Here is a 26,238-nt window from a genome sequence, read left to right as displayed (position 1 = left end):
GTCTTGCTGTCACCTAGGCTGCCCCAACCTCAGCTCACTGCAACCTCCGCCTCCTGAGTTCAAGCAATTCTCCTGCCTCAGCCTCCTGAGTAGCTGGGATTATAGACACACGTCACCATGCCCAGCTAATTTTTGTATTTTTAGGAGAGACAGGGTGTCACCATGTTGGCCAGGCTGGTCTTGAACTCCTGACCTCGTGATCCGCCCACCCAGGCCTCCTAAAGTGCTGGGATTACAGGCGTGAGCCACCACGCCCAGTCAATCTTTTGCATGTTTTTAACTGCCCACAGTGACTCTGTATTATCTTCAGTATAATAAAATTCACTGGGGTCCTGTATCTGATTACAAAAGCATTTTGTGCTCAATGCAGAAAACCTGGAAAGCACAAACAGGAAATCACCTTAATCCCATCATTTAAACATAACAGCTGTTAACATTTTGGCATATGTCTTTCTAGACTTTTCTCTATGTAAAAATGTTTCATCTTTGTGATCTCAAAAAAAGTAAACATTTAAGAGACAAAGCTGGGGCCAGGTGTGGTGGCTCAGGCCTGTAATCAGCACTTTGGGAGGCCAACACAGCCAGATCACTTGAAGTCATGAGTTTGAGACCAGCCTGGCCAACATGGCGAAACCCCATCTCTACTAAAAATACAAAAATTACCTGGGTATGGTAGTGCGCCCCTATAATCCCAGCTACTCAGGCACAAGAATCACTTGAACCCAGGAAGCAGAGGTTGCAGTGAGCCAAGATCACGCCATGTACTCCAGCCTGGGCAACACAGTGAGACTGTCTCAAAAAAAAAAGAAAAAAAAAAAAAGAGAGACAAAACCTTAGGTCTTTAGTCTTCAATTTTATTTCTGTTTTAAACAGCAACCAACAGCTTGGAAGTGTCCCTAACAGCTAGGACCCGCCCCATGCATTCCAGAGGCTCCCCCACCAAGGCTGTGGTCCAGGTTCCAGAAACTCCCCCTCATCAGGCCTGATTTCTCTCTGGAGACTTGGGACAGAAGAGGCTGTCCAGTTAGAGGGGAAGTTGGCACTAAAGGTCACCGTTTAGAAGGGTTGGGCTCAGACACAGCTGCCTTTGTTAGTCTTAGGATATTTTGAGATTTGGTAGTGTGCTCAGATTGTGGGTATGGAGAGGGGTTCCTGAACTCCTCTCTGGCCTCACTCGCTCCTGGGCAAGCCTCACAGCATCCCTTCCTCTTGCCGGCTCGGCACACTGCCTTTGGAAGAAGGGCACCTGATAGCCTGGGCACTCCAGCATGCCTTTGTGTGACCCGGTCAGCTGCAGGGAGGCATGCTCCCCTCAACTTCTCCTGGCCAAGGCAGGGTGCAGAATCAAAAAGATGGTGAAGATTCAAACCTGAGATACCAACCCCTTACCAACCCTCACCTAAAAGGGAATATTACAAGGACATCTCTTTGTGACTTGGAGGGGCAAACCTGGGTATTTAAACCCCAAGTGTGGTAATAGCTGGGCCACCAGGCTGGAGGCAGTTGAATGCATGCACTTAAGCAGCAGGGGCAGCTCAGCGGGAGGGTAGGGCCCACAGGGCTGGACCTGCCCTCCCTCCACTGCCATCCACACCCATGGTAACCATGGAAACATAACCACCCCACTCCTGCCAGCTGCCTGGGTTCAGACAACCAGGACCGGCCCACTTCCATCAAGCCAAGGCCTAAACTGATGCCAGGCTGGCCACAGAGTGGTTGCAGGAAGAACTGGGATTGGGTGATTTGGTGAGTCCGGGCTTCCCAGAACAGCTTGGGAGGACTACCACAGGAGCCTCCACACCTTGCTGTCTGGGCTAGGGTCAGATGGGGCTTAGTCAGCCAGCACAGTGGCCAGCAGAGCCGGCCAAATGGCCCCAATGCCCTCTGCCTGTGGGCTAACAGCTACTGTGCGGCAGTAGCCCTTGCTGCAGCAGCAGAAGCCTCTGTGTCTCATTGAGAGGACTCTCTGGCTGGTGCTCTGCCTGCCCTGGCTGCTCAGCCAGCCCTCCGGGGGTGAGGATGTACCGATAGTCACTGGGAGTGCCACCTACTGCCCCCATGTCACTGCCATCCCCAGCCCCACTGTAGGGCTGATCCCTGCCACGCAGCTCCAGGCTGCCTCCCGCGGTGGGCTCCTCGGCTCTCTCGATGTTGATGTATAAGGGGTCCTGGCTGGTGGATAGCACAGACAGCTGGCCCAAGATGTTCTCCAGTTCCATTCGCAGACAAGTAAAGCTCGGGCGCTGCTTGGGGTCAGCACTCCAGCACTGGTACATGAGATCATACCTGGGGTGGAGAAGCGTGAGATAAGGCAGGAGCCCTTCCCTCAAAAGCAGGGGCCTCTTCATCATATGGCACTAGGGATTTTAAAAATGTTATTCCCTAGTGGGGCACAGCGGCTCACATCTGTAATCTCAATACTTTGGGAGGCTGAAGGGGAGTAGTATTTGAGCCCAGGAGTTCGAGACCAGCCTGGGCAATATGGCAAAACCCCATCTCTACAATAATACAAAAATTAGCCAGGCTTGGTAGACAAGCCTGTAGTTCCAGCTACTCAGAAGGCTGAACTGGGATCACTTGAGCCCAGGAGGTCAAGGCTGCAGTGAGCCATGATCCCACCACTGCATTCCAGCCTGGGTCACAGAGCAAGACTCTGCCTCAAAAATAAATAAATAGGCCGGGCGCGGTGGCTCATACCTGTAATCCCAGCACTTTGGGAGGCCGAGACGGGTGGATCACGAGGTCAGGAGATCGAGACCATCCTGGCCAACATGGGAAAACCCCGTCTCTACTAAAAATAAAAATAATTAGCCGGGCGAGGTGGCGGAAGCCTGTAGTCCCGGCTACGTGGGAGGCTAAGGCAGGAGAATGGCGTGAACCCGGGAGGCGGAGGTTGCAGTGAGCAGAAATCGCGCCACTGCACTCTAGCCTGGGTGACAGAGCGAGACTATGTCTCAAAAAAAATAAAAATAAGGCCGGGCGCAGTGGCTCAAGCCTGTAATCCCAGCACTTTGGGAGGCCGAGACGGGCGGATCACGAGGTCAGGAGATCGAGACCATCCTGACTAATATGGTGAAACCCCGTCTCTACTAAAAATACAAAAAACTAGCCGGGCGAGGTGGTGGGCGCCTGTAGTCCCAGCTACTCGGGAGGCTGAGGCAGGAGAATGGCGTAAACCCGGGAGGCGGAGCTTGCAGTGAGCTGAGATCCGGCCACTGCACTCCAGCCTGGGCGACAGATCCAGACTCCGTCTCAAAAAACAAAAAAAAAAAACAAAAAATACAAAAAACTAGCCGGGCGAGGCGGCGGGCGCCTGTAGTCCCAGCTACTCGGGAGGCTGAGGCAGGAGAATGGCCTAAACCCGGGAGGCGGAGCTTGCAGTGAACTAAGATCCGGCCACTGCACTCCAGCCTGGGCGACAGAGCGAGACTCCGTCTCAAAAAAAATAAAAATAAAAATAAAAAATAATAAATAAATAAATAAATAAATAAATAAAATAAAAATAAATAAATAAATAAATAGACTGGGCATGGTGGCTCATACCTATAATCCCAGTACTTTGGGAGGTCAAGGTGGGTGGATCACCTGAGGTCAGGAGTTCTAGATCAGCCTGGCCAACGTGGCAAAACCCCTACTCTACTAAAAATACAAAAATTAGCTTGGTGTGGTGGCTTGTGCCTGTAATCCCAGCTAGTTGGGAGGCTGAGGCAGGAAAGTTGCTCAAACCTGGGAGGCGGAGATTGCAGTGACCTGAGATCGTGCCACTGCACTCTAGCCTGGGTGACAGAGGGAGACTCTGTTTCAAAAAATAAATAAATAAAACTTGTTTTTAAATTATTATTATTATTATAGCTCAATGCAGCTTCAAACTCCTGGGCTCAAGGGATGTTCCCACTTCAGCTTCCCAAGTAGCTAGGCCCACAGGTACTGGCCACCACACCCAGCTAATTTTTTGTTGTCATTTGTTTGTTTATAGAGATGGGGGTCTCATTATGTTGCCTAGGCTGGTCTTGAACTCATGGGTTCAAGTGGTCCTCCCACCTTGGCCTCCCAAAGTGCTGGGGTTATAGGCGTGAACCACTGCACTGGGCCATTTTTTTTTTTTTTTTTTTTTTTTTTTTTTTTTTTTGAGACAGAGTCTTGCTCTGTCGCCCAGGCTGGGGTGCAGTGGCCGGATCTCAGCTCACTGCAAGCTCCACCTCCCGGGTTTACGCCATTCTCCTGCCTCAGCCTCCCGAGTAGCTGGGACTACAGGTGCCCGCCACCTTGCCCGGCTAGTTTTTTGTATTTTTTAGTAGAGATGGGGTTTCACCATGTTAGCCAGGATGGTCTCGATCTCCTGACCTCGTGATCCACTCGTCTCGGCCTCCCAAAGTGCTGGGATTACAGGCTTGAGCCACCGCGCCCGGCCTTTTTTTTTTTTTTTGAGAGGGAGTCTCGCTCTGTTGCCCAGGCTAGAGTGCAGTGTTATGATCTCGGCTCACTGAAACCTCTGCCTCCGGGGTTCCACTGATTCTCCTGCCTCAGACTCCCGAGTAGCTGGGACTACAGGTGCCCGCCACCACACCTGGCTAATTTTTGTATTTTTAGTAGAGACGAGGTTTCACCATATTGGCCAGGCTGGTCTGGAACTCCTGACCTTGTGATCCGCCTGCCTCGGACTCCCAAAGTGCTGGGATTACAGGCATGAGCCACCGCGCCCGGCCACACTGGGCCATTTAAAAAATACACTGTGGCCAGGTGCAGTGGCTCACGCCTGTAATCTCAACACTTTGGGAGGCCAAGGTGGGTAGATCACCTGAGGTCAGGAGTTCGAACCCAGCCTGACCAACATGGAGAAACCCCGTCTCTACTAAAAATGCAAAAAAAATTAGCCCAGCATGGTGGCACACGCCTGTAATCCCAGCTACTCAGGAGGCTGAGCAGGAGAATCGCTTGAACCCGGGACGCAGAGGTTGCAGTGAGCCGAGATCACGCCATTGTACTCCAGCCTGGGCAACAAGAGTGAAATTCCATCTCAAAATAAACAAACAAATTAAATAAATAAATAAATAAATATTTGTAGAGATGGAGTCTTGCTGTGTTGTTCAGGCTGGTCTCAAACTCCTGGCCTCAAGTCATCCTCCCACTACAGCTTCCTGAGTAGCTGGGATTACAGGCACATCCTGGCTTATTATTTAATTCTCACAACAACCCTATGAAAGCAATGATCAGATAGAGATCATTTCCACATTTACAAATGTGGAAACATGCACAAAGAGGTTAAGAACCGTGACTAAAGTCACACACGTGGAAAGTGACAGAGCTGTGATTTGAAGCTGGGGGGTTGGCTCCAAAGTCCCTCCTATGCTGAGTGGGCAGTACCTACTCAGTAAATCCTCACTGTACAGCCGGACACAGTGGTATGCACCTGTAGTCCCAGCTACTCAGGAGGCTGAGACTGAAGGATCCCTTGACCCCAGGAGTTCAAGACCAGTCTGGGCAACACAGCAAGACCATGTCTCTATTTAAAAAATATTAATTAATAAGCAAGGTATGGTGGTAAGTACCTGTAATCCCAGCTACTATGGAGGCTGGGCAGAAGATCTCTTGAACCCAGGGGTTTGAGGCTACAGTGAGCTGTGATTGCACTACTGCACTCCAGCCTGGCTGTCAGAGTGAGACACTTTTTCTTATTAAAAAAAAAGTAAAAATCCACCAGGCGTGGTGGCTCATGCCTGTAATCCCAGCACTTTGGGAGGCCGAGGTGGGCGGATCACTTGAGGTCAGGAGTTCCAGACCAGCCTGGCAAACATGGTGAAATCCTATCTCTACTAAAAAATACAAAAATTGGCTGAGTGTGGTGGCGCACACCTGTAATCCCAGCACTTTGGGAGGCCGAGGTGGGTGGATCACCTGAGGTCAGAAGTTCAAGACCAGCATGACCAACATGAAGAAATCCCATCTCTACTAAAAATACAAAATTAGCCGGGCAGGGTGGCACATGCCTGTAATCCCAGCTACTCTGGAGGCTGAGGCATGATAATCGCTTGGACCCAGGAGGTAGAGGCTGTAGTGAGCCAAGATCGCGCCATTGCACTCCAGCCTGGGCGACAAGAGCAAAACTCCGTCTCAAAAAAAAAAAAAAGTCCTCACTGTTCATATACAACCTTTGAGTATCTGGAAAAAGCTTCCAGCTCTCTTCTCAATGGGAATGTTTTGTTTTGTTCGAGATGGAGTTTTGCTCTTGTTGCCCAGGCTGGAGTGCAATGGCGTGATCTCAGCTCACCGGAACCTCTGCCTCCCGGGTTCAAGCAATTCTCCTGCCCCAGCTTCCAGAGTAGCTGGCATTACAGACACATGCCACCATGCCCGGCTAATTTTGTATTTTTAATAGAGGTAGAGTTTCTCTATGTTGGTAAAGCTGGTCTCGAACTCCCGACCTCAGGTGATCCACCCGCCTCAGCCTCCCAAAGTGCTGGGATTACAGGCATGAACCACCATGCAGGCCAGGAAGGCTTTTTTACATACAACTTCAGGAACCTTATAAATTCCCTGAAGCCTATCACTCAGGGTGCCCAAGGAATGCCTCAGGCCGAGGTGGAAAAATAACAAACCAAAAAAGCTAATGGGAAGAGACTGAGACCAAGTCCAGTGAAAGCAAATGCCTGACTCTCTTGCCTATGCCCACGACAAGAGCCCCAAGTACTGCCTCACACACCAGCACACCCAGCAGGGGCCCCCATTAATGGCAGTAATCATGCCAGACACTGAGCAGGTCGTGGGAACGGGAATGGTCTGGGGCCTTGGGTACATGGCCAGACTGGGACACATTCTCAAGGCTGTGCTAGGAGCCAACTGGCGCCTGTCCACCAGGCTGCCTGGGTGAGGCCAGTGCCCGCCCACTCTCCATTGACAGCATGACAGCACCAGCTCCAGCTGGGGAGGAGGCTGCACTGGGGTCTGGTCACCACTGCCCATCAGAGCTTCTACAGCTCCAGATTAGAACTGAGGCAGGCTGCAGCCACAGGGAGACGTGAGCTTCCTGCCCCTTGCCATACCCTGAGTTCTGCTGAATGAACAGGAGGGCCAGGGCCTGGCTTGTGTACTCAAGATTTCCCTCTGAAGTGCAGATGAGTCAGTCACCCACAGCCTGGGCTCAGGGCACTTCAAACCCACTGTCAAAGGGAAGGATCCCACCATGAGGCTGAGCCTTCCTGTGCCTGTCCATGACCTCGGCCCTCTGGAAGTCCAATCCCAGAGCAAGAAATGGAGCAGATTCTTTCTCTGGTCACAGTGGCTCCCACTCCCACTGGGGCTCATGAAAGTTCCTCTGGGCTGGGTTTGGTGGCTCACACCTGTAATCCCAGCATTTGGGGAGGCCAAGGCAGGTGGATCCCTTGAGCCCAGGAGCTCAAGACCAGCTTGACAAATATGGCAGAGCCCTGTCTCTACAAAAATACAAAAATTAGCCAGGTTTGGCGGCACATGCCTGTAGTCCCAGCTACTTGGAAGGCTGGGGAAGGAGGATCACTTGAGCCCAGGAGGTTGAGGCTACAGTAAGCAGAGATTATGCCACTGCACTCCAGCCTGGGTGACAGAGCGAGACCCTGTCTCAAAAACAAAACGAAAAATACTCACAAAATGTCGTCTGAAGGCCTAGGGAGCCCTTGGCTTGGATGGAGTGGGAGTGTAAGGGCCGGGCGCGGTGGCTCACACCTGTAATCCCAGCACTATGGGAGGCCGAGGCGGGTGGATCACGAGGTCAGGAGATCAAGACCATCCTGGCTAACATGGTGAAACTCTGTCTCTACTAAAAATACAAAAAACTAGCCGGGCGAGGTGGCGGGAGCCTGTAGTCCCAGCTACTCGGGAGGCTGAGGCAGGAGAATGGCGTGAACCCAGGAGGCAGAGCTTGCAGTAAGCCAAGATCGTGCCACTGCACTCCAGCCTGGGCGACAGAGCCAGACTCCGAAAAAAAAAAAAAAAAAAAAGATAGAGTGGGAGTGTAAGACTAGAACAGACAAATCACAGTTGCTGTCACAAAGAGTTAAGAGTACATACTCTAAAACCACAGGGATCTAGGTTCAAATTCCAACTCATTCACTTAATAGCTCCGTGACGTTGGCCATGTTACTTAATCTCTCTAATCCTATTTTCTCATCTACAAAGTGGGGATAAATAATAGTCTTTTCCTCATAAGGTCAGAGGAAGATTACCTGAAAGAATGCCTAAATGCCCAGCTAATGTCAGTAACACTTCCCATTATCTTGTCACAGGGGTTTGTCATCACTCCAGCAAAGTAGGTGGTATCATTGCCTGCCCGGTCCCGAGGGCTTTGGGCTTGCAGAAGGAAGAGGAGACAGTTCCCTTATTCCCAGGACCTCAGTTCTTTATCTTAGATTCCCAAGAGAGCTCAGCCTAGGAAGTTTTCTTTTTTTTTTTTTTTTTTTGTGAGACAGAGTCTCTCTCTGTCACCCAGGCTGGAGTGCAGTGGCCAGATCTCAGCTCACTGCAAGCTCCGCCTCCCCGGTTCACGCCATTCTCCTGCCTCAGCCTCCCGAGTAGCTGGGACTACAGGCGCCCGCCACCTCGCCCGGCTAGTTTTTTGTATTTTTTTAGTAGAGACGGGGTTTCACCATGTTAGCCAGGATGGTCTCGATCTCCTGACCTCATGATCCGCCCGTCTCGGCCTCCCAAAGTGCTGGGATTAGAGGCTTGAGCCACCACGCCCGGCCAAGTTTTCTTAGACTAGCTGGGGTCTCCAGGACAAAGGTTGTATTCACTGGGGTAGAACAAATAAAATAAAATAAATAAAAATTTTTTTTAAAAAAAGGAATTATGGGTGGGAAGATGGCAGGGAAACCTCCCACACTGTTACTCAGCACTGTGCCTTCTGTTCTGCTCTTGGGGTTCCTGGTTCTCCCTACAAACTGGAGAAAAGAGACTGATAGACAAAGGCTAAAGCAAGAAATCTGGGATGGGAAGGGAGAAAGAAAGAAAACAAGGAGGTGGTAGATGAACAGTGAGTATGAGGTGGAGTGCAGTCTTCCAACTACAAGGATGTTTCTATAAAAAAAACAAAGGTCCAGTTGAGGCTCTTAGTTCCCACTGGGCCAGCAGCTGTGGTGGCAGCTACCAGCCAAAACTCCAGATTCCCCTTTCCTTCCAGAGCCCCCTTCCCGGGATACTTACACGTCCTCCATACACTCCGGAGGCTGTTTCAGGCGGTTCCCGCCAATGAGGTAGTTGTAAATCTCAGCATTTTCGATGCCAGCGTATGGCGTCTGCCCACGTGTCATGATCTCCCACATGGTCACCCCGAACGCCCACTGGGACAGAATCGAGGTTGGGGGAGAAGCTGTCACTAGGTGTCCTGAGTCAGACAGAGAGCCATGGCTCTGGGACAAGCACAGCCTGGAGCTCAGGGCCTCATCATCAGGCAACCAAACCCCAGAAAGCAGACTTGGCTAGGCCCTTAAGGATCCCAAAGGTCTGTTCTCACACTAGTCCCCACCAAGCTTCACGGGCCACCCTGCTCACCACGTCACTGTGCACAGTATACAGGTTGTCAGCCAGGCTCTCCAGGGCCAGCCACTTGACAGGCAATTTGGAGGCACAGCCTTGACGATAGTAGTCCCCACTGTAGATCTTCCGGGAGAGTCCAAAGTCAGCCACACACACTGTCATGTCCTCTGCCAGCCTACAAGGAGCGTTGAGGGAGGGAGTGAGCCTTCTGCCATGCCCACAGCCCTACAAGAGCCAAGACATCTTTGCTCCCAAGCTACCGCCATGCATAGCAGATACCGTCCCAGGCAGGAGCCGACCATTAGCTAGCTCCTCTTGCACCTGCTGCTGTCTCCCACCCTCGAGTCCTCCAGAATTCGTACATGCAATTCCGAGCGGCCAGGTCTCGGTGGATGAAGTTCCGAGAGCTCAGGTACTCCATGCCGCAGGCAATGTCCACCATGAACCGGATCAGGGTCTGGAGGGGTAGGTTCTAGTGGACAGACAGGCCAAGCTCAGGCTTAACCTGCCCACCCAGCTGGGGCAGGATGGATGGGGATCCCTGGCCAGAAAGCCTGAAGGCTGTCCCCAGAATCACTGGAAGGAAGGAAAGGGATGGAGGGCCTTCCCAAGACAAGGAAGCTTCGGCTAGCCTAAGAGGAAGTCTGGAAGCCAAGACTCCCCACCCTGGGGCTCCACAAGTCCCTCCCCCTAGAAAGGGTCCTTGCCCAGCCTATATTTCTCAGCAGGGTTTTGTGAGAGAAAAGAAAGCCTGCTAGATTAAAGGGATTCAAACTCAGACCCCTCCTACTCCCACCCAGCTCCATCAGTCCTACCCAGCAAGCCCCTCTCTGCCAGGGTCTCTATACCTTTCCAGGCCCTGTGTTCCCACCCGTTTCCTCCTGGCCATCCCCACACCAGGTACTCACAAAGGGGTTCTCCCCAATCCGGGAGGCGAGCAGGAAGGCGTGCAGGTCCCCATGCTTCATGAAAGGCAAGATGACCATGGGGATGGGGAGACGGCCTTTAGCCCTGCTCCGGAGGCTCACCCCTGGGACAAGGGAGAGTCAGGAGCTGAGCATAGAAGGGTCAAGGGGCAGTTCACGTGTCTGCATAAGTCCCCGCCTGCTGGGTCCCATCTCCAGCTCTGGATCTGCTGTTTATTTTTTCATAGGCTCCACACTGGTCTGGGGACTACCCAGGAGGGACTCTGGCTGCTCCCATATCCCTGGAGCATCTTCTGTCCCCTTCCTTTCCTTCTCTGTCCATACAAGCAGTTTTTGTATTTTCTGAAACAGTATCTTGCTCTGTCATCTATGCTGGAGTGCAGTGGCACAATCGCAGCTCACTGCAGCCTCAATGTTCTGGGCTCAAATGATCCTCCCACCTCAGCCTCCCAGGTAGATGGACAAAGGTGCATATCACCACACCTAGCTAATTTTTGTACGTGTGTGTATTTTTTTGTTGTTTTAATAGAGGTGGGTTGTTGCTATACTGCCCAGGCTAGTCTCAAATCCCTGGCCTCAAGCAATTTTTCCACCTCAGCCTCCCAAAGTGCTGGGGTTACAGGCATGAGCCACCGCACCCGGCCACACAGTCTTCACGTGCGGACCTTTGGCACTCCTCACCTCAGATTTCGGCCAGGACCCTCCTTGCTATTTTGCCATCTATTTACTTACCAGATGAGTCCAAACGTCTCTCCTACAGGCTGCCCTCTCATGTTGGTAGAGCATATTTTTAGCCCTATTCTCTGTCTGCCTCCCCCAAAAAGGGGCTCACCAACAAGTTTGGCCACATGTGGATGGTCAAACTCCTTCATGCAAGCTGCTTCCCTGAGGAACTCTTCAATGTCGCTTGAGGCAATGATGTCAGCTAGGAGAAAGGGATGGGGAAGGAGGGAATAAAACAAGATGTGTCCCTAGCTTTGACCCAGGCCTCCTAGGTCTTGTCCTTCAGATGTCCTAGGCTTCCCAGCGAGCCCAGGAAACAGCCCAGCCATGAGCAGGAGAAACCCCCAAGGAGTGGTGCTATTCAATAACTTCTCTACTTGCTAATGCCTTCCCTTCCTTTTGGTTTGGGAGCCCAGCAGGTCAACCAACCACAGCTGTAATCACCCAAGAGAGGACTCAGAGGACAGTCACTGCCGATGGCACAGAGCAATGGCTGGGCATAAATAAGTGTGTTTGGGTTTATGCTTGTGAATTATTCGTGCTGTAAAGACAGCATCCCAGTTAGTGTTGCCCAGCTCTTCTTGGAAAATCTAGGGGCAAAGCAGAGCCTGCTTCAGGGTCAGTCGCCCCTCTTATCCTTCCAAATGATGCCCTCAGGCCACAACTATCCCCCACTCACCTTTCAGCATCTTCACAGCCACTTTCACAAAGGAGCCATCCTCCTGCTTCAGCTGGGCCTCCCGCACTGAACCAAACTCTCCTAGGAACCAGTCCAAGTGAGGGAGTCTCCTTGGCTCTCTGCTCCCTGCCATCTTCCCTCCCAAGTGACCCTCCATGGGGACACAGTCAGCAGACTCTGGGGCCACTGGAGAAGGTACCCTTGCCAGTAGCCAAAGCAAGAGCATGCTGGGAGCAGCTCCTCAGCCCTCCCTGTCCCCAGCCACCATTCCCCCCAAACATCCCACACTCAGGAGTCTACAAGCATATCTTGTTTACAGGAGCCAACCTAAACCCACACCCTCAAAGTGACAGGGGTGACCGAACACCTCCAGCTACAGCAAACCAGCCATGCCCATCCCCGCACAGCCCCACATACCTTTGCCCAACATCCGGCCCAGGGTGAACTGCTGCTCTGGGATGAGCACATCCTCCAGTTTTTCCTTTAGTTCATCGCTGATACCCAAGCTGTCCACTGTGGGGAAAGGGTTTGTGGGAAAGAGGGATCTCTGATTCCTGAGCCAAAACCCAGCCTGCTTTTTATACCCCAGACTCTGCCCTCAGAGCATAGAGATGAGCTTAGGTCTCCCACGGCTGGGGTGGTAAACTTCACACAGGCAGGTCTGTGTGCCTGGGGCTCACTGATGTTCACACATATCAGTCGAATTAATAATTTGGTAAAATAATGCAGATAGGGGCACACAACAAGCCATTTGTCCGTCCCACGATCGCCCACCACTCACATGTGGCCTCGATGCGCTCGGGCCTTTCTCGATTGAAGGACCGGGCTGCCCGGAAGTGAACGGCTGGCTCTCCCCGGGCCATGACACTGTCAAAGGCTTGCCTAAAGGAAAACCCAGGATTTGGGATCAGCTCCAAGGTCTTTCATCACCATCACCACCTGCCTCTCCCTCCACATCCCCATCCCCTTACCCAAACCGCGTCTCTTTCCGTCTCTTTCGAAGCAGGATGAGGGCCAGGGCAGCAGCCGTAACCAGGGCCGTTAGCACACCAAGGACCACAGGTACCCAGGATGTGCGGCTGTGAGGAGGGCCCTGCTGGCCTGTGGGAGGGAGGCGCAGTGGCATGAGCTAGGAGGACACCATGGGGTCCCTTCAGAACTTTCCCAGGATGGCCATCCAGCTGGGTCAAGGGGCTCCTCTAGGTCAATAAAGGGTCCTGAGGGAAAGGGGCTCCAGAGGAAGGCCCAAGAGTCCTTCCTACCTGGTCAGAGACAGGCCCTGGCTGTTGTGACCTAGAGTGTGACCATGGATTTCTATGCCAGTTCTGGGGCACAGAGAGGAGAATGAGATATAGTTTATTTGAGACAGAGTCTTGTTCTGTTGCCCAGGTCAGAGCGCAGTTACAGCTCACTGCAGCCTCAGCCTCCAGGCTCAAGCAATCCTTCCACTTCAGCCTCCCAAGTAGCTGGGACTACAGGTGTGCAACATCACACCTGGCTAATTTTTAAATTTTTTTGGTAGAGATAAAGTCTCACTTTGCTGCCCAGGGTGATCTCGAACTCCTGGACTCAAGCAATCCTCCCACCTCAGCCTCCCAAAGTTGTGGGATTACAGGTGTGAACCACCACTCCCGGCCTTATTTGTTTTTTTTTTTTTTGAGACAGAGTCTTGCTCTGTCACCCAGGCTGGAGTGCAGTGATGCAATCTCAGCTCACTGCAAGCTCCGCCTCCCGGGTTCACGCCATTCTCCTGCCTCAGCCTCCCGAGTAGCTGGGACTACAGGCGCCCGCCACCATGCCGGCTAATTATTTTGCATTTTTGGTAGAGATGGGGTTTCACCGTGTTAGCCAGGATGGTCTCGATCTCCTGACCTCATGATCCACCCGCCTCAGCCTTCCAAAGTGCTGGGATTACAGGTGTGAGCCACCACACCCGGCCCTATTTGTTTAGAGACAACAGGCTCACTCTGTTGCACAGGCTAGAGTGCAGTAGTGCAATCATAGCTCACTGCAGCCTTGAACACTTGGGTTCAAGCAATCCTTCTGCCTCAGTCTCTGGAGTGGCTGGGCCTACAGGCATATGCCACCACACCAGGCTAATCGTTTTTTTTTTTATTTTTTTTTTGTAGAGACAGAGTCTTGCTATGTTGCCAGAGTTGGTCTCAAACTGCTGGCCTCAAGCGATCCTTCGACCTCCCAAAATGCTGGGATTACAGGAATGAGCCACCATGCCCAGTCAAGATACAGTTTAAATACCAGCCCTGGCCTCAACTTCTTCACTTGGTCTGTGGGCCTGCTAGGAGGGGAGATGCTACTAGGCTCCTCCCACCAGTCTAGGTTGCCCTTGAAAACCTTGATCCCCTGAGCCTCTGCCCCTCTCCCTCTACAAGCCTCACCTGCATGGTCATGAGAAGAGACCACCAGTGGCTGACTCCAGGGTCCACAGCCAACCGCATTGGAGACGCACACACGTACGATCAAGTCCTTTTGGGGATCCCAGCCTGTCAAATTGGCCCTGGTCCCCTCCACTGTCAGTTCATCCTGCAGCCAGGAAAAGCCCCCACCCCATAGTGAGCCTGATGAGAAGGCCTCCAGCTGGGGCCTGAGGGCAGAAAAAGGTCCAGCTGGGAACATGGGAGTATAGGGGCACTGTGGGTTCAGGGGCTGTGGGAACACAACCGTCTGGGAGTAATCACATTCCTGCTCCGGGCTGCAGGGGCCTCTCCAGAACACAAACAAGGCTCAGTCCCGGAATGCACAGGTGGGGGATGGGAGCAACTGAGCTGGGGACAAAGCCTTATCTGTGCCCTCCCCCAGCTCGAGCAGGAATGTGCTTCCTGCTTTATTTACAAAGTGCACACAGGATGCTATCCTAACAGGAGACATAATCCTTTGAGAAGTGGAGTTTGCAGAGGTGGTGAGGAGGAGAGGATTCCCTGGGAGAGTGGGAGACCCAGGCCCACCAAAGACAACCATTTTGAAATTCTTAAAGGCCTTAGAACCCGGAAGGCTGATACTCCAGGAGAGTGAAGAGAGGGAAGGGTTCTGTCTCTCTTACCTGGGTTCCATTGTCTTGAACCCAGGACAGTTTATAGGGTCCCAGGGGGCCTTCCAAAGGGCCCTCAGGGATCACTTCTTCCCACTCCAAGATGAGGCCTGAATCTGTGCGGATAGCATGGAGGTTTTGGGGAGCGCTGGCTGGGGCTGTAGCCAAAGAGAGAAGATTGCTCAGACCCCTGCCCTTCCCGTCATCATAATCCCATGCAGACCTTTGGAACCAACTCCCAAGAACTAAACAGCTCTGAGAGGCATGACTGGGGAAGGGTTCACCTCCCAGCTCTGATTGCTCTCACCCACTGTGCTGGGGGCGGGGTAAGCAATGGGCAGGACAGGCAGCACCCCAGCTCGGCAGTGTTGCTCTTCATCACCATGGTTACTGCCTCTCTGCCTCATCCCTCGCCACTCCCCTCTCACAGCTATGCCAGCCTCCCTGCAATTGCCAGAGAACTCTAAGCAAGTTCGTGTCATAGGGTCTTTGCACTTGCTGTGCCTTCTTCCGGCAGTGATTTTCCCCCAGATATTTACATGACTCCTTCTTTATCCTTCAGACCCGAATCAGACCTTTTTGCGGGGGGGTTCCTTAATCATCCGGGGGCACTCTTCATCAACCACATTATCTGATCTTTTCTGGTTTGCTTATCTGTTCCACCCACAGTAACTATTTACAAGGTGGTATGTAGTGATATGCAGTAAATGTCTACCAAATGATGCCTGAATCTCCATCTCCACCAGCACCATTCAGAACTCGAGCCAACACGGCCCCCTTCCCGGCTCCAGCCCTGCCCACCCCCTCTGCTCTATGCATCCCTTACCTAGACCCTTGGTCTGAAAGGGCACCCAGTCAGCATAGGGAGAGGGCCCCAAGGCATTGGCACAGCGCACCCTGAGGCTGTAGTTGGTGGCAGGAACCAGGTCCCGGAGCAGACAGGTAAAGGGGGGCACAGGGACCACAACAGCCAGGACTTCCCAGCCTCCTGGGGCCTGTGTCACCTACAGAAAAGCAGAAAAGGAATGATGTAGGGGAGAGCCTGTGCAAGATGGAAGATGGAGTGGATATAGTTACGGGTGCTTGAATGAATGCTTCCTCTATCAGCAAACACTTGCAACCCACACCCTCCCATCCACCCCCACCCCAATACACCAGGTTCCACACCTTCATGCCTTTGCAAATGCTGTTCCTTTCACTTGGAATGACCTGCTCTTCCTAGCAAAGGCCTACTCATCCTGTAAGACTCAGTGCAAATATCACTTTCTTGGTGAAAGCCTTTCTCAACCACTCCAGAAAACTCGTCTTGTCCTTTTGTACTTGGCGCGAAACTCTTAGGGTATACTTACCACTTACTGTGCCTGCTTACCTGCCACTCCAAAGTTCGAGTTTCTGAAGCTCAGAGAAAACTGGGAGCTTAGGGCACTATGAACCAGCCCCTCATCTTACATTTTGGGGTCCCAAGGCAAGAGTACAAAGAGATCCACGTACTATATGTCTAAATATTTAAACATTATAAATCAGCTAACCAACTATTAAATAGTTTCTATCTTAATATTTTGACCAATAAACCTTCAAAACAACCTGGGAGATCAGGTTTGCATTTGTAATTCTCTAAATCCCTGGAGTCCCGAGTCAGAATGAGGCAGCACTGGAAGAGCTGGCCCGAAGCCAAGGTCTGCACCATGAGGGGCCTCATGTGCACAGGCGTGGACAATGCTGACTGCATATCCAAGCTCCATTCCCATCCCCCTCACGAATGGCTGCCCCTTGGGCTTAGAGGTGCTCATATCATACTGTGGTCCATCCTTGGGAAGATGGAGCAGGGAAGAGGCCCACACAGACCCCGGAAGCAGACTCAGGACCATCAGGGCAAGAGATCCTGAATATCTAGAGTATAGTGTGGCAGTGAGGGGGACCTTGCCATCTGGATGGCCATATCCTCTTGGCCCTGCAGGCTCTTTGCACGGGGAAAGGGGTGTGGCCAAAGGAGGGCCAGAGTAGGATCCTCTTTTTTTTTTTTTTTTTTTTTTTTTTTTAGAGAGAGGATCTTGCCCTGTCACTCAGGCTGGAGTGCAGTGGCATGATCTTGGCTCACCGCAGCCTTGAATTCTCAGGCTCAAGTCATCCTCCCACTCTAGCCTCCTGAATAGTTAGGGGTACAGGTGCATGCCACTGTGCCTGGATAATTTTTGTATTTTTCGTGGAGAAAGGGTTTTGCCATGTTGCCCAGTTTGGTCGTGAAGTCCCAGGCTCAAGCAATCCTCCTGCCTCCGCCTCCCAAAGTGCTGGGATTACAGGCATGAGCCACTGAGTCCAACCTCAGTAGGGTTCTCTAAATGGTGGAGCCCAGAGCAGGGGCCCCTCCTGCCCAGGGAAACTGCCCAGAACAGTTTTGGAAGGTACTCATTAAGTGGCTTTTGAGTAAACGGATGAAAATGAGCAAGCCTGCATTGCCTCGTGTTTTTAGTATCACCTTACCCAGTTTTTCTACTCTCCAAGGTGTAGGGCCCCTTCTGGTCATCTTGTTCTCTTTGGCTTGAATGGGGGTTGGGGGGTAAGGCGGAGCATGACAGTGTGAGTATCAGCAAAGGTTTGAGCTTTCACCTAAGTAAGAAAAACTTGGCTGGGTGTGCTGGTTCACGCCTGTAATACCAGCATTTGGGAGGCTGAGGCCGGCAGATAGCATGAAGTCAGGCGTTTGAGATCAGCCTGGCTAACATGGTGAACTACTAGTCTCCACTAAAAAAAAAAAAGATTAGCTGGGCATGGTGGTGCACGATTGTAATCCTAGCTACTGGGGAGGCTGAGGCAGGAGAATCACTTGAACCCAGGAGGTGGAGGTTGCAGTGAGCCGAGATGGCGCCATTGCACTCCAGCCTGGCCAACAGTGAGACCCTGTGTCTAAAAAAAAAAAAAAAAAAAAAAAGAAGGAAAGAAAAACCTTCCAGGTACCCCAAATCTGTTCTAGTGATCTGCTTTTCAACCTGAAGAATGCATGAATTTGAGCCAATCTGCAGTCACTTAGTTGCCAGAGCACCCCATGATAAGAGACAGTGGCCTGTGCTCTTCCTGCTAAGGAGCAGCACCTGGAAAGAGCTGCAGACCAAGCCCCTAAGAGCTGACTAGTGAGTGTGATACCCCTGTCAACAAAGTGCTGGCCAGGCAGCCAGAACAAGCATGGCCCAGCCCGGAGAGCCTACCTGAACTGTACAGGACTGTAGCAGGGCTCGGCCATCAGCACCTGGCATCCAGGCCACACTAGCGTTGCTGCTGGAAAGCTTTGTCACGGTGACGTTGAAGGGGGCTGCAGGCAGTGCTGTGGACGGGGACTCAGAATCAGTGCCCAGTAGGAATACGAATGGAGAGAGTAGGAGGCATGGGAGTCAAGCCTTGAGTCTCTCTGAGGGTCCAGGGCATCCCCAACCTAAAGACAGCTACTCAGCACTCCCAGGATCACAGTAGTACACAAATAAGCAACCAGTAGGGCACAGCTGCTCACACCTGGGAGAGCGCCTGGGCTGTGGAGAGAGGTTGCCTCTCCCTGCAATGAAGGACCTGTGTGACTGAGGAATAAGATGAGAGGGTATGTGGGGGCGGCACCTCAGGCTTGGGAGATACAAGCGAGAGACAGGCAGCTGCCCCTGCAGCCACAGCCTGGCTCCTGCAGACACCCTGTCCCTCCCCCTCTCTCTGTGCACCAGCCCTTCAGGTCTCCTCCATCCGGTGCTAGGCTGTTTTCCCCACCCCCATCCCCTCAAAGGGAGGGGCAGAAACAAGGCTGGGCATGGGCCTTGACCATCTCCTGCTGCTTCCCTCCCTCCTTCCCTCCCTCCCAAGGACTCTGCTTCGTGATGGGAAATCTGCTGTGACGTCAGGATTCTATTCTCATCTCAGCCACGCAGGGTCTCAGGTGCTCCCACTAGGAATGGGAGCTATGCCAATTAACCCCTCGCTCCCTAGATCCCAGCAGGACCACAAGGGGAGCTGGAACACAGAACAATTCTAACTGCAGGACAGCTCGCCGGGAATGCCCCTGGCCTCATCCACCCTTCCTCCCTGCCAGCCCTCCTACCTTGAAGGTGAACAGTGGCTGTGCGAGAAGAGGCCAGGCCTTTTAGGTTGTGAGCTTCACAGGAAAACATGGTGCTCTGGGTCACCCCTGGGGCCAGAAAACCTCAGTCAGCTCCCCAAGCAGCAACCCCTACTCAGTGCATGATTGGGAAAGGGGAATACTCAGGCTCTGGTCGGAACATCCTTAAAGCCCTCCTGCCAAAGGAAGGGGCTGGGCAGTGAGGCACGGTGAAATGAACAGGGACACTGGAGTCTGGTGAGCCTGGAGGGGCTCTGTTTTCTCATCTCTCAAATGGGAGAATTGTGGGAATCAGGTCATGTGTGTCAAGTGCACGAATAAGCCCTTAGGAAACGTTATACCACCCTCCCACCTCCATCCCATCGCCCACACACAGCACGAGTTGCCTCCCTTTTCTGGTCACTCTTTTATTACGCATACCAGAGTGAGCCCTTCTGTTTGCTCTGTGCCCCCTCGGGGTTGTTATTTGCAGACTCTCTGCCTTGCAATAGTTCTCAGCTCTTTATGCACGTGTCTTGTCTCCCCAATTATACTCAGTTCTTTGGCTTCTATTTCCTTTGTATTCCCGCTGTCCCCTGTGGTGCCTAGCACAGTGTGGTGTGGAGTAGGAGTTCAGTGAGTGCTTATTATCAGGCTGCCTGCCTGAGGGTCCCAACCACGCACACCTGGAAGGAAGCGAACCCAGCCTCCTCTCTAATCTGTTCCAACTCCGCGCCTCCTGAAACAGGACCTGCACTTGCTTCCAGAGGTCTCATAGTCCACCTCTTCTCAAGATTCAAACTGCTGGGGAACCCAGCTCAGCGCCCATTTCCCTGGCACCTTCCAGCACATGAGACCAAGCTCAGAGTCCCATTTTTTTGCCCAGTTCAAGCCCCAACCAGAAACAGTATACTTTGTTTCACGAATAAGCAAGTCTTACAAGCATGTGAGGGTATTGCCCAAGAAACTTGGGGCCCAGGTGGGTGTGCAGGTGTGACTGTGCACACGTATGGACAGACACAGTTGTTTGGGAAAACGTCTGGAGGTTTCCCAGAAAGTGCCATTAGGGGAGGAGGCTTTGTGCTAACCTCCCCTTACCCCTTCTCTCTCCCTCCTCTCCCCTCTCTGCAGCCTGAGAGTCTTGTCTTCTCAGTGTCTGCCAGATACTCCTCCCTAGCTCTGCGTGGGCTGGTTTCTGGCTCCTTCCCTTGGGAGGGGCGGGGGATGGGTGCCCCTGGTCTCACACAATTCATCTCGGAGGGCCAGCTGTGCATGGCCTGGACTGCTGCGAACCAAAGAAGGTGGCCCCACACCCTCCTTAAGCACACACAGCAGGATCGCCACTAATCAGCCCACCCAGCCAGCCTAGCACACCTGACTAATGAGCTTAGTAATGGTGCAGCTCACGTCCCCAGACACTGGGGCTTGCTCTGGACACTCACAACCGCAAGCTCAGTGGCTGAAACTCTGCCAGCTTCAGTGCCCTCCAGGACCCAGCTCCTTCTCCACTCCAAGCCCCCTTCTGAGGCTGCTCACCTGTTACATTTAAAACAGATGGAGAGGGAGCGGGTCCCCCGATCTTCGTAGTTCCTCTCCACCAGACAATGGTAACAGGTTCAGGGGGACCCACAGCCTCGCAAGACAGTTGGAAAGGGGCATTGGGTGGCACTGCCAGATCTTTTGGCTCCACTGTGAAAAATGGCACACCTAGGAGAGAAGGGGAGTGAGGAGTGAGCCTTGCCACCTCTTGGCTTCCTACTGTACAAATCACAAGTGTGTTTACATCTGAAGTCCTCAACGCAGAAGGTTCCCACAGGCCCCTAACGATTAGGTCAACAGCAGAACAGGCGTCTAGCTTGAGAGGTAGGCGGTGCCCTTCTTTTTCAGGCTCCTTAGGAATTTTTTTTTTTTTTGAGATTGGTGGTCGGGAGGTCCCTCTATGTTGCCCAGGCTGGCCTGGAACTCCTGGGGGCTCAAGTGATCCTCTCGCCTTAGCCTCCAGGGTAGCTGGGACTACAGGCGCACACCACCATGCCTGGCACCTTAGACACATCTTTCATGCTGCCCCCTTAGGCATGGCAGATTTGGACAGCTCTTCTTGCAGTAAGAGGAGACTGGGGGTGGAGAGCTGGGGGAGGGGCATAAAACTCAGGGGAGTGGGTGGGAGCTTTAGCAGAGTTCTGCTGCCAGGCCCCAGCTCCCATTCAGAGCCCTTTGTTACTTTCTTAGTCACTTTGTTTTCCTGGGCTGAACAGCTCTGAGCTCCCGCAGCTGCAGAGCCTTCCTCCCCTCCCCCTGCTGGCCAGGCCACTTGGCAGAACAGGGTCCAGTCCCAGATGGGTGCTTGAAGCTTGTTGTTCAAGCAACGGAAACAGACTGCACCCCACAGGTTGTGGGTCCCAGTTGGTCCCTTGGTTGTCAGATACCCAACTCCAACTGGTAGGGTCTTCTGATGTCTGGAGTGGGCCTAGAGCCTGGACAACAAGGCCCTACAGAGCAGTGGGGCAGCCCTGCTTCTACTGAGTTCTCCGCTTCAGAGGTATAGCCACCAGCAGACGGCACGTGCTCCAGGCCAACATACCCATATGGCTCTGCCTCCTCACCTTCTACCGTGAGCCACACTGGCTGGGAGATCTCGGTTTCGCCCCCATCCTCCACCTGGCACCAGTACCGGCCGGCGTCAGAGCGCTCCGCTGACTTCAGGCTGTGGAAACAGGATACCAGGCTTGCTTCCCAGGGTCAAGGGGGGCAGCTCTGCTGGGCAAACTTGATGAGTTCAGCCTGCCCCCACTTCTGGAAGGTCCCACAGGGAGCCAAATAAAAAAACCTCAGACCTCTGGGCATCAGGAGAGGGCCCCAGCTCCAAATCCCCCAGGAAAGAGCATAGCCTGCCCCCTGGCTGGCAGCCCACACCTTCCCCCACAGGCCTGCACCTGAGGAAGCCGATCCAGTGCTGCTCGCTGACTGGGATGTACAACTGGTCCAAGTTCTGGACCACAGCCCCATCCTTCACCCACTGGATGTCAGGCTCCTCCATCCCCTCCACACTGCAGTTGAGCTTCACCGGCTGCCCCTGAGACACTGTCAGCTTCACTGGGGCTCCCATGAGCTTCAGACCTGGGGGTGGGAAGGAACATGTGTCAGCCTTGAGAGGGACTCTGTCTCTGTAAACAGTTCTCATTCTCTTCTAGAAGGTAGCCTCTGTGTCAGACAGAGGGCTCCTTCTCAGCCAAAGTCAAGGAAGCAGAGGTAGGACAGTGCGGGAGGGAAGGTCGCTGGACTTGGGCAAGGGGAGGGGGCATGACAAGCTCTCCAATTTCCCTCCGGCTCTAAGGACCTATTCCCCATGTCCTCCTTCTGAGTCCAGACAGCAAAAGGAAGGTAGGCTGGGCTGAAATGACGGGAGTTACCCTACTGGGGCGGGCACTGCTCTAAGAATGACTGCTGCACCCAACTAGTGCAACAGGCTGCCAGCTCTCCACCCAAGGTGTCAGCCCAGACCCTGAATTTCTGCCAGCACCCTCTGCACCCAACCTTACCAAATGGAGCAGGGCTGAAGAAGGAAAGGAGGGGGTGCTCCCCTGAAGTGGAGAACATATGGCTGCAAAACCACGTCAGATCAAACACATGGCAGCCTTCCTGGCAGTCATCCGCTCTATTAATACCTGAATGTGGGCAGGGGCGAGTGCTAGGAAGGTGGGAGGCAGAAGGGAGGGCTGGGGCCCTGAGCAGGGAGCCTAAGACCCCTGGGCCACTCTTTGGAACTTACGCGCGCGCGCGCGCACATACACACACACACACACACACACACACACACACACACACACACACACACACACACACACACACACACACGGCACCTCTCTTGGCCTCCTGACATGTTTTTAAGCAGAGAGAGGGGCAGGTCAGGTATCCGCATAACTGAAATCCAGCCCTGCTCCTCACCCTTCTGTGTGTGACTCTAGGCAAAGTCGTTGGCTCCCTGAGCATCAGGTCCACACCTTTCGGCTTCTAAATACTCATCAACCCGGTTCCCTTCCCTTCCCTGAGAGGCTGATATGGCAGGGAATGCTGTGTCAAGAGAAGATGCCAGCGGGTGGCCTCTGTCCTGGTCTGTGGCTCTTCCCTGCTCCCTTCACCCTCTCAGGACTAGTCACAGGATGGGGGCCAGCCTCCCACTCCCTATATGCCCAGCAGTACCCGAGGTGCGGGGTGGGAACTTGGAGAGCACCGTGCAGCATGGAACGCTCTTGTCACCAGCAAATGCCTCAGTGGCTATGTGGGAACACAAGACTAACCCCTCCCAAAGACCAGCAACCTGGCACCAGCCCATCCTCTCCAAGGTTGTGCTTTCAGGAAGCTCTGAGGGCACAGAACTCGAGTGTGCCCATTTGTTTTTTGTGACTGGGTACCCTCACAACCTCTGTACCTAAATGGTATCAGAGTGGCCTTTGGGTGCTCAGCCCCGGCCCGTGTGGTTTCAGAGGCGGACCTTCGCGTGCGGGGCAGACAGAATGGGGTCCCCAGTACTGGGAAGAAGGGAGCTAACAGCTGGGAACATCCAGGCGGGAAAATGCGGTCCCAAACACTCCCCGCTGACCACACAGCCCACACCCCGCTCCCTTCTCTTCCACCCCGCCAGAAGAGCCCAGAGCGCCAGAAAGTTGGGGGTGGGGGCCCAGCCGGAGATCTGGCGGCGAGCACTCCGCAGCGCGCCCTGCCCCGGCCCCGAGCCTCGGCCTTCGACTCCGGACCCCCACCCCGACTCCGGCCCGCCAGACCCGCCCCGGGCTCGGACCCCCGGCCGCGCCCCTCCGCAGCCCCCAGCTTCCCGCCGCCTCCCGGGGTAGCCCCTACCTGCGGCGGCGGACTCCGGGAGCAGCAGAGAAGCCAGAGCCGCCAGCAACAGCCCCAGCCGCGGTGGCGGCGGCAGCAGCAGCGGCGGGAGCCCGGGTCGCCCCATGCTCCGCCTCAGCGCCATCGGCGGCGACGCCGCACCATGCCGGGCCCGGCCCGCGAGCGAGGAGGGAGGAGGGCGGGGAGGAGGAGGTGGGTAGAGAGCGGGAGAGAGGAGGGCTGCGGGAGGGGCTGGGGCCGCCCGTGGGGCGGTGCTGAGGCGACCGCCTCCGAGACCCGCGCCCGCCTCCGGCCGCGGTCGCCGCCGTCAGCAGCGCGGGGTCCCCGGGGCCGCTCCCGGGCCACCGCGCTCCTTCCACTGCCGTCGCCGCCGTCGCCGCCGCTGATTCATGTTCTTCTCGGAGCCGCCGCCTCCTCCCGGCCCGCCTGCAGCCCGAGCTCGCACCGCCCCCCCGCGGAGCCCCGGCGGCCGGCTCAGAGCGCAACCCCGGCTAGCGCCGCAGACGCCCGCGGCCCCGCCGGCACCCCGGCCCCGGCCGCCTGCTGGCCGAACCTGAGGATCCGGCTCGGCCTCCTGGATGGGCTCCCCGGCCATGCCCCTCCTTTCCCTAAACGCGCTCCAGCATCTTTTCTAACCCAGCACTCCAGAGCCTTCCCTCAAAACCCCGCTGGCAGCCCCCACTACACCCCAACTCTTGTTCGGACTCTGATCCCAGAATCCAGCACCCCCCTCTCAGGACTTAGAGAACCTCAACCCCTAGACACTCCCATCCATCTGGTCCCCCGAAACTGCCGTGACCCGGGGCTCCCCCAACAGGATCTGCTAGCATCCCTTGTGCCTCCCTTTCATTGAGCCGTTCACCCAAAATCCCCATATTCATGTCCTATTGCCATGCCTTTATCTCCAAATCCCTCCTACCTGAAAAATGCCCATTTTCTCCAGCCCCACTTGCCGTATGTTTTCCAACTTGGGTCTTGAGTTTCCCAAGATCTTGGTAATCCTCAGGTTTTACCTAATATATATCCCCACCCCTACACTACACAGGCCAAAGCCCAATTGCCCATATCTTTTTGGGCTGTCATTTTTCCTAGTTGCTTCCCCTGCTTCTACCCCTTTTCCCAGGACCTGGTGTGAAAGTTGGCTGTGTCGTCACACTGTCTAGTCAAATATTAGCTATTATTAGTAGACCACCTTGCACACAGTAGGCTTTCCATAAATAAATAGGCAGATGCCTGTTAAATGAATGAAGAATTGCTTCAGAACCTGCCCCACAACTAGTAATCATGGGGGTGGCCTTGCCCACAGACATCCTGCCAGGCACATGCAGAGCTGGTTCCAAACCAAGCCTGCCAAGTGTGCTCCTCCCCTTGCCCTTCCCTCCAGGGGGAAGCCCACCCCACACCCCCTCCAGAGGTTCTGGGTGGAGAGCCACTCAACTCCGGTTGCCGCAGGCTCACTGGATCTTTTCAGGGATTCTCCTGAGCAGCAGGGGCCTGCCTCTTCTTCCACTTGGCCCCAGCAGTGCTTGTTTATTAATTATACTAATGATAACAACAGCAGTGCTGGCAGCAGCCTGAGACCCAGCTGGGGGCGCCCCCAGGCGGCAGCAGGAGGAGAGACTCATGAGGCACTGTCAAGAGGTGGATGGCAGGGGCAGACATCTCTCTCTGTTTCGCTGAGCTCTCTGCCAATTTTCTTCTGTTTCACTGAGCTCTCTGCCAATTTTCTCCCTTCTCCTCCTCCTCCTTCTCCTCCTCCTCCTCTTCTTCTTCTTTCCTCTTCTTCCTCTTCCTCTTCTCTATCTCCTCCTCCTCCTCCTTCTTCTTCCCTCTCCCTCTTTCTCCTCTTCCTCTTCTTCTCTTCTTCCTCTTCCTCTTCTTCTTCTTCTCTTTCTCCTTCTTTTTTTTTCAGACGAAGTTTCACTCTTGTCATCCAGGCTGGAGTGCAATGGCACAATCTTGGTTCACTGCAACCTCCACCTCGTGGGTTCAAGTGATTCTTCTGCCACAGTCTCGAGTAGCTGGGATTACAGGTGCCCACCACCACGCTTGGCTCATTTTTGTATTATTAGTAGAGACAGGGTTTCACCACGTTGGCCAGGCTGGTCTCAAACTCCTGACCTTAGGTAATCCATCCCAAAATACTGGGATTACAGGTGTGAGCCACTGTGCCTGGCCTCTCTGCCAATTTTCTTGAGCACTGTGGGTCAGCTTCAGGACCCTTTCCCAAAGGAAAAGCCTTGTTGCTTTCCAGAATCCACAGTTTCTGAGTTTGGGCTGAGACAGGGCAGGCAGACAATAGGCTGGGGCCGAAGGCAGAATTGCTGAGGCTGCTCTTGGGCACTTGTCACTTTTCCAACCCCTCTCCCCCACTTTTTTTCTGAGGGTGACTTCAAGTTTTCAGTGAAGGGGAGCCTCCTCCTCTTGA

At 53.8% G+C, this 26,238-nt stretch overlaps 1 protein-coding gene across 1 annotated transcript; it reads right to left on the bottom strand.

Moving 5' to 3' along the window:
- Window positions 1-833: 833 nt before the first annotated feature.
- On the bottom strand, window positions 834-24,199 carry TYRO3 (TYRO3 protein tyrosine kinase). Its single transcript, XM_050799418.1, has 19 exons — window positions 23,811-24,199; window positions 21,887-22,070; window positions 21,557-21,657; window positions 20,490-20,660; window positions 18,957-19,043; window positions 18,085-18,200; window positions 15,708-15,885; window positions 14,894-15,039; window positions 14,232-14,376; window positions 12,807-12,936; window positions 12,617-12,717; window positions 12,253-12,348; window positions 11,836-11,916; window positions 11,266-11,358; window positions 10,416-10,537; window positions 9,870-9,979; window positions 9,523-9,682; window positions 9,175-9,311; window positions 834-2,286 (listed from the first exon to the last, which is right to left on the bottom strand). The coding sequence occupies exons 1-19, from the start codon at window positions 23,932-23,934 to the stop codon at window positions 1,896-1,898; spliced, it is 2,673 nt and encodes an 890-aa protein (XP_050655375.1). The 5' UTR covers window positions 23,935-24,199; the 3' UTR covers window positions 834-1,895.
- Between the last annotated feature and the right edge of the window lie 2,039 nt (window positions 24,200-26,238).

Source organism: Macaca thibetana, chromosome 7, assembly GCF_024542745.1.
Source record: "Macaca thibetana thibetana isolate TM-01 chromosome 7, ASM2454274v1, whole genome shotgun sequence".
Lineage (NCBI taxonomy): Eukaryota > Metazoa > Chordata > Mammalia > Primates > Cercopithecidae > Macaca > Macaca thibetana.
The sequence above is the reverse complement of the archived record's forward strand: the minus strand, read 5'-3'. Positions and strand labels throughout refer to the sequence as shown.

Excerpts from the sequence above, each read along its gene's own strand:
- TYRO3 (XM_050799418.1), bottom strand. The coding sequence starts at position 23,934 with ATGGCGCTGAGGCGGAGCATGGGGCGACCCGGGCTCCCGCCGCTGCTG. Across the intron at positions 19,044-20,489 it reads ATCTGTTTTAAATGTAACAG|GGGTGACCCAGAGCACCATG; the intron begins GTGAGCAGCCTC and ends TTCTGGCCCCAG. Across the intron at positions 2,287-9,174 it reads CCGGAGTGTATGGAGGACGT|GTATGATCTCATGTACCAGT; the intron begins GTAAGTATCCCG and ends TCTCCACCCCAG.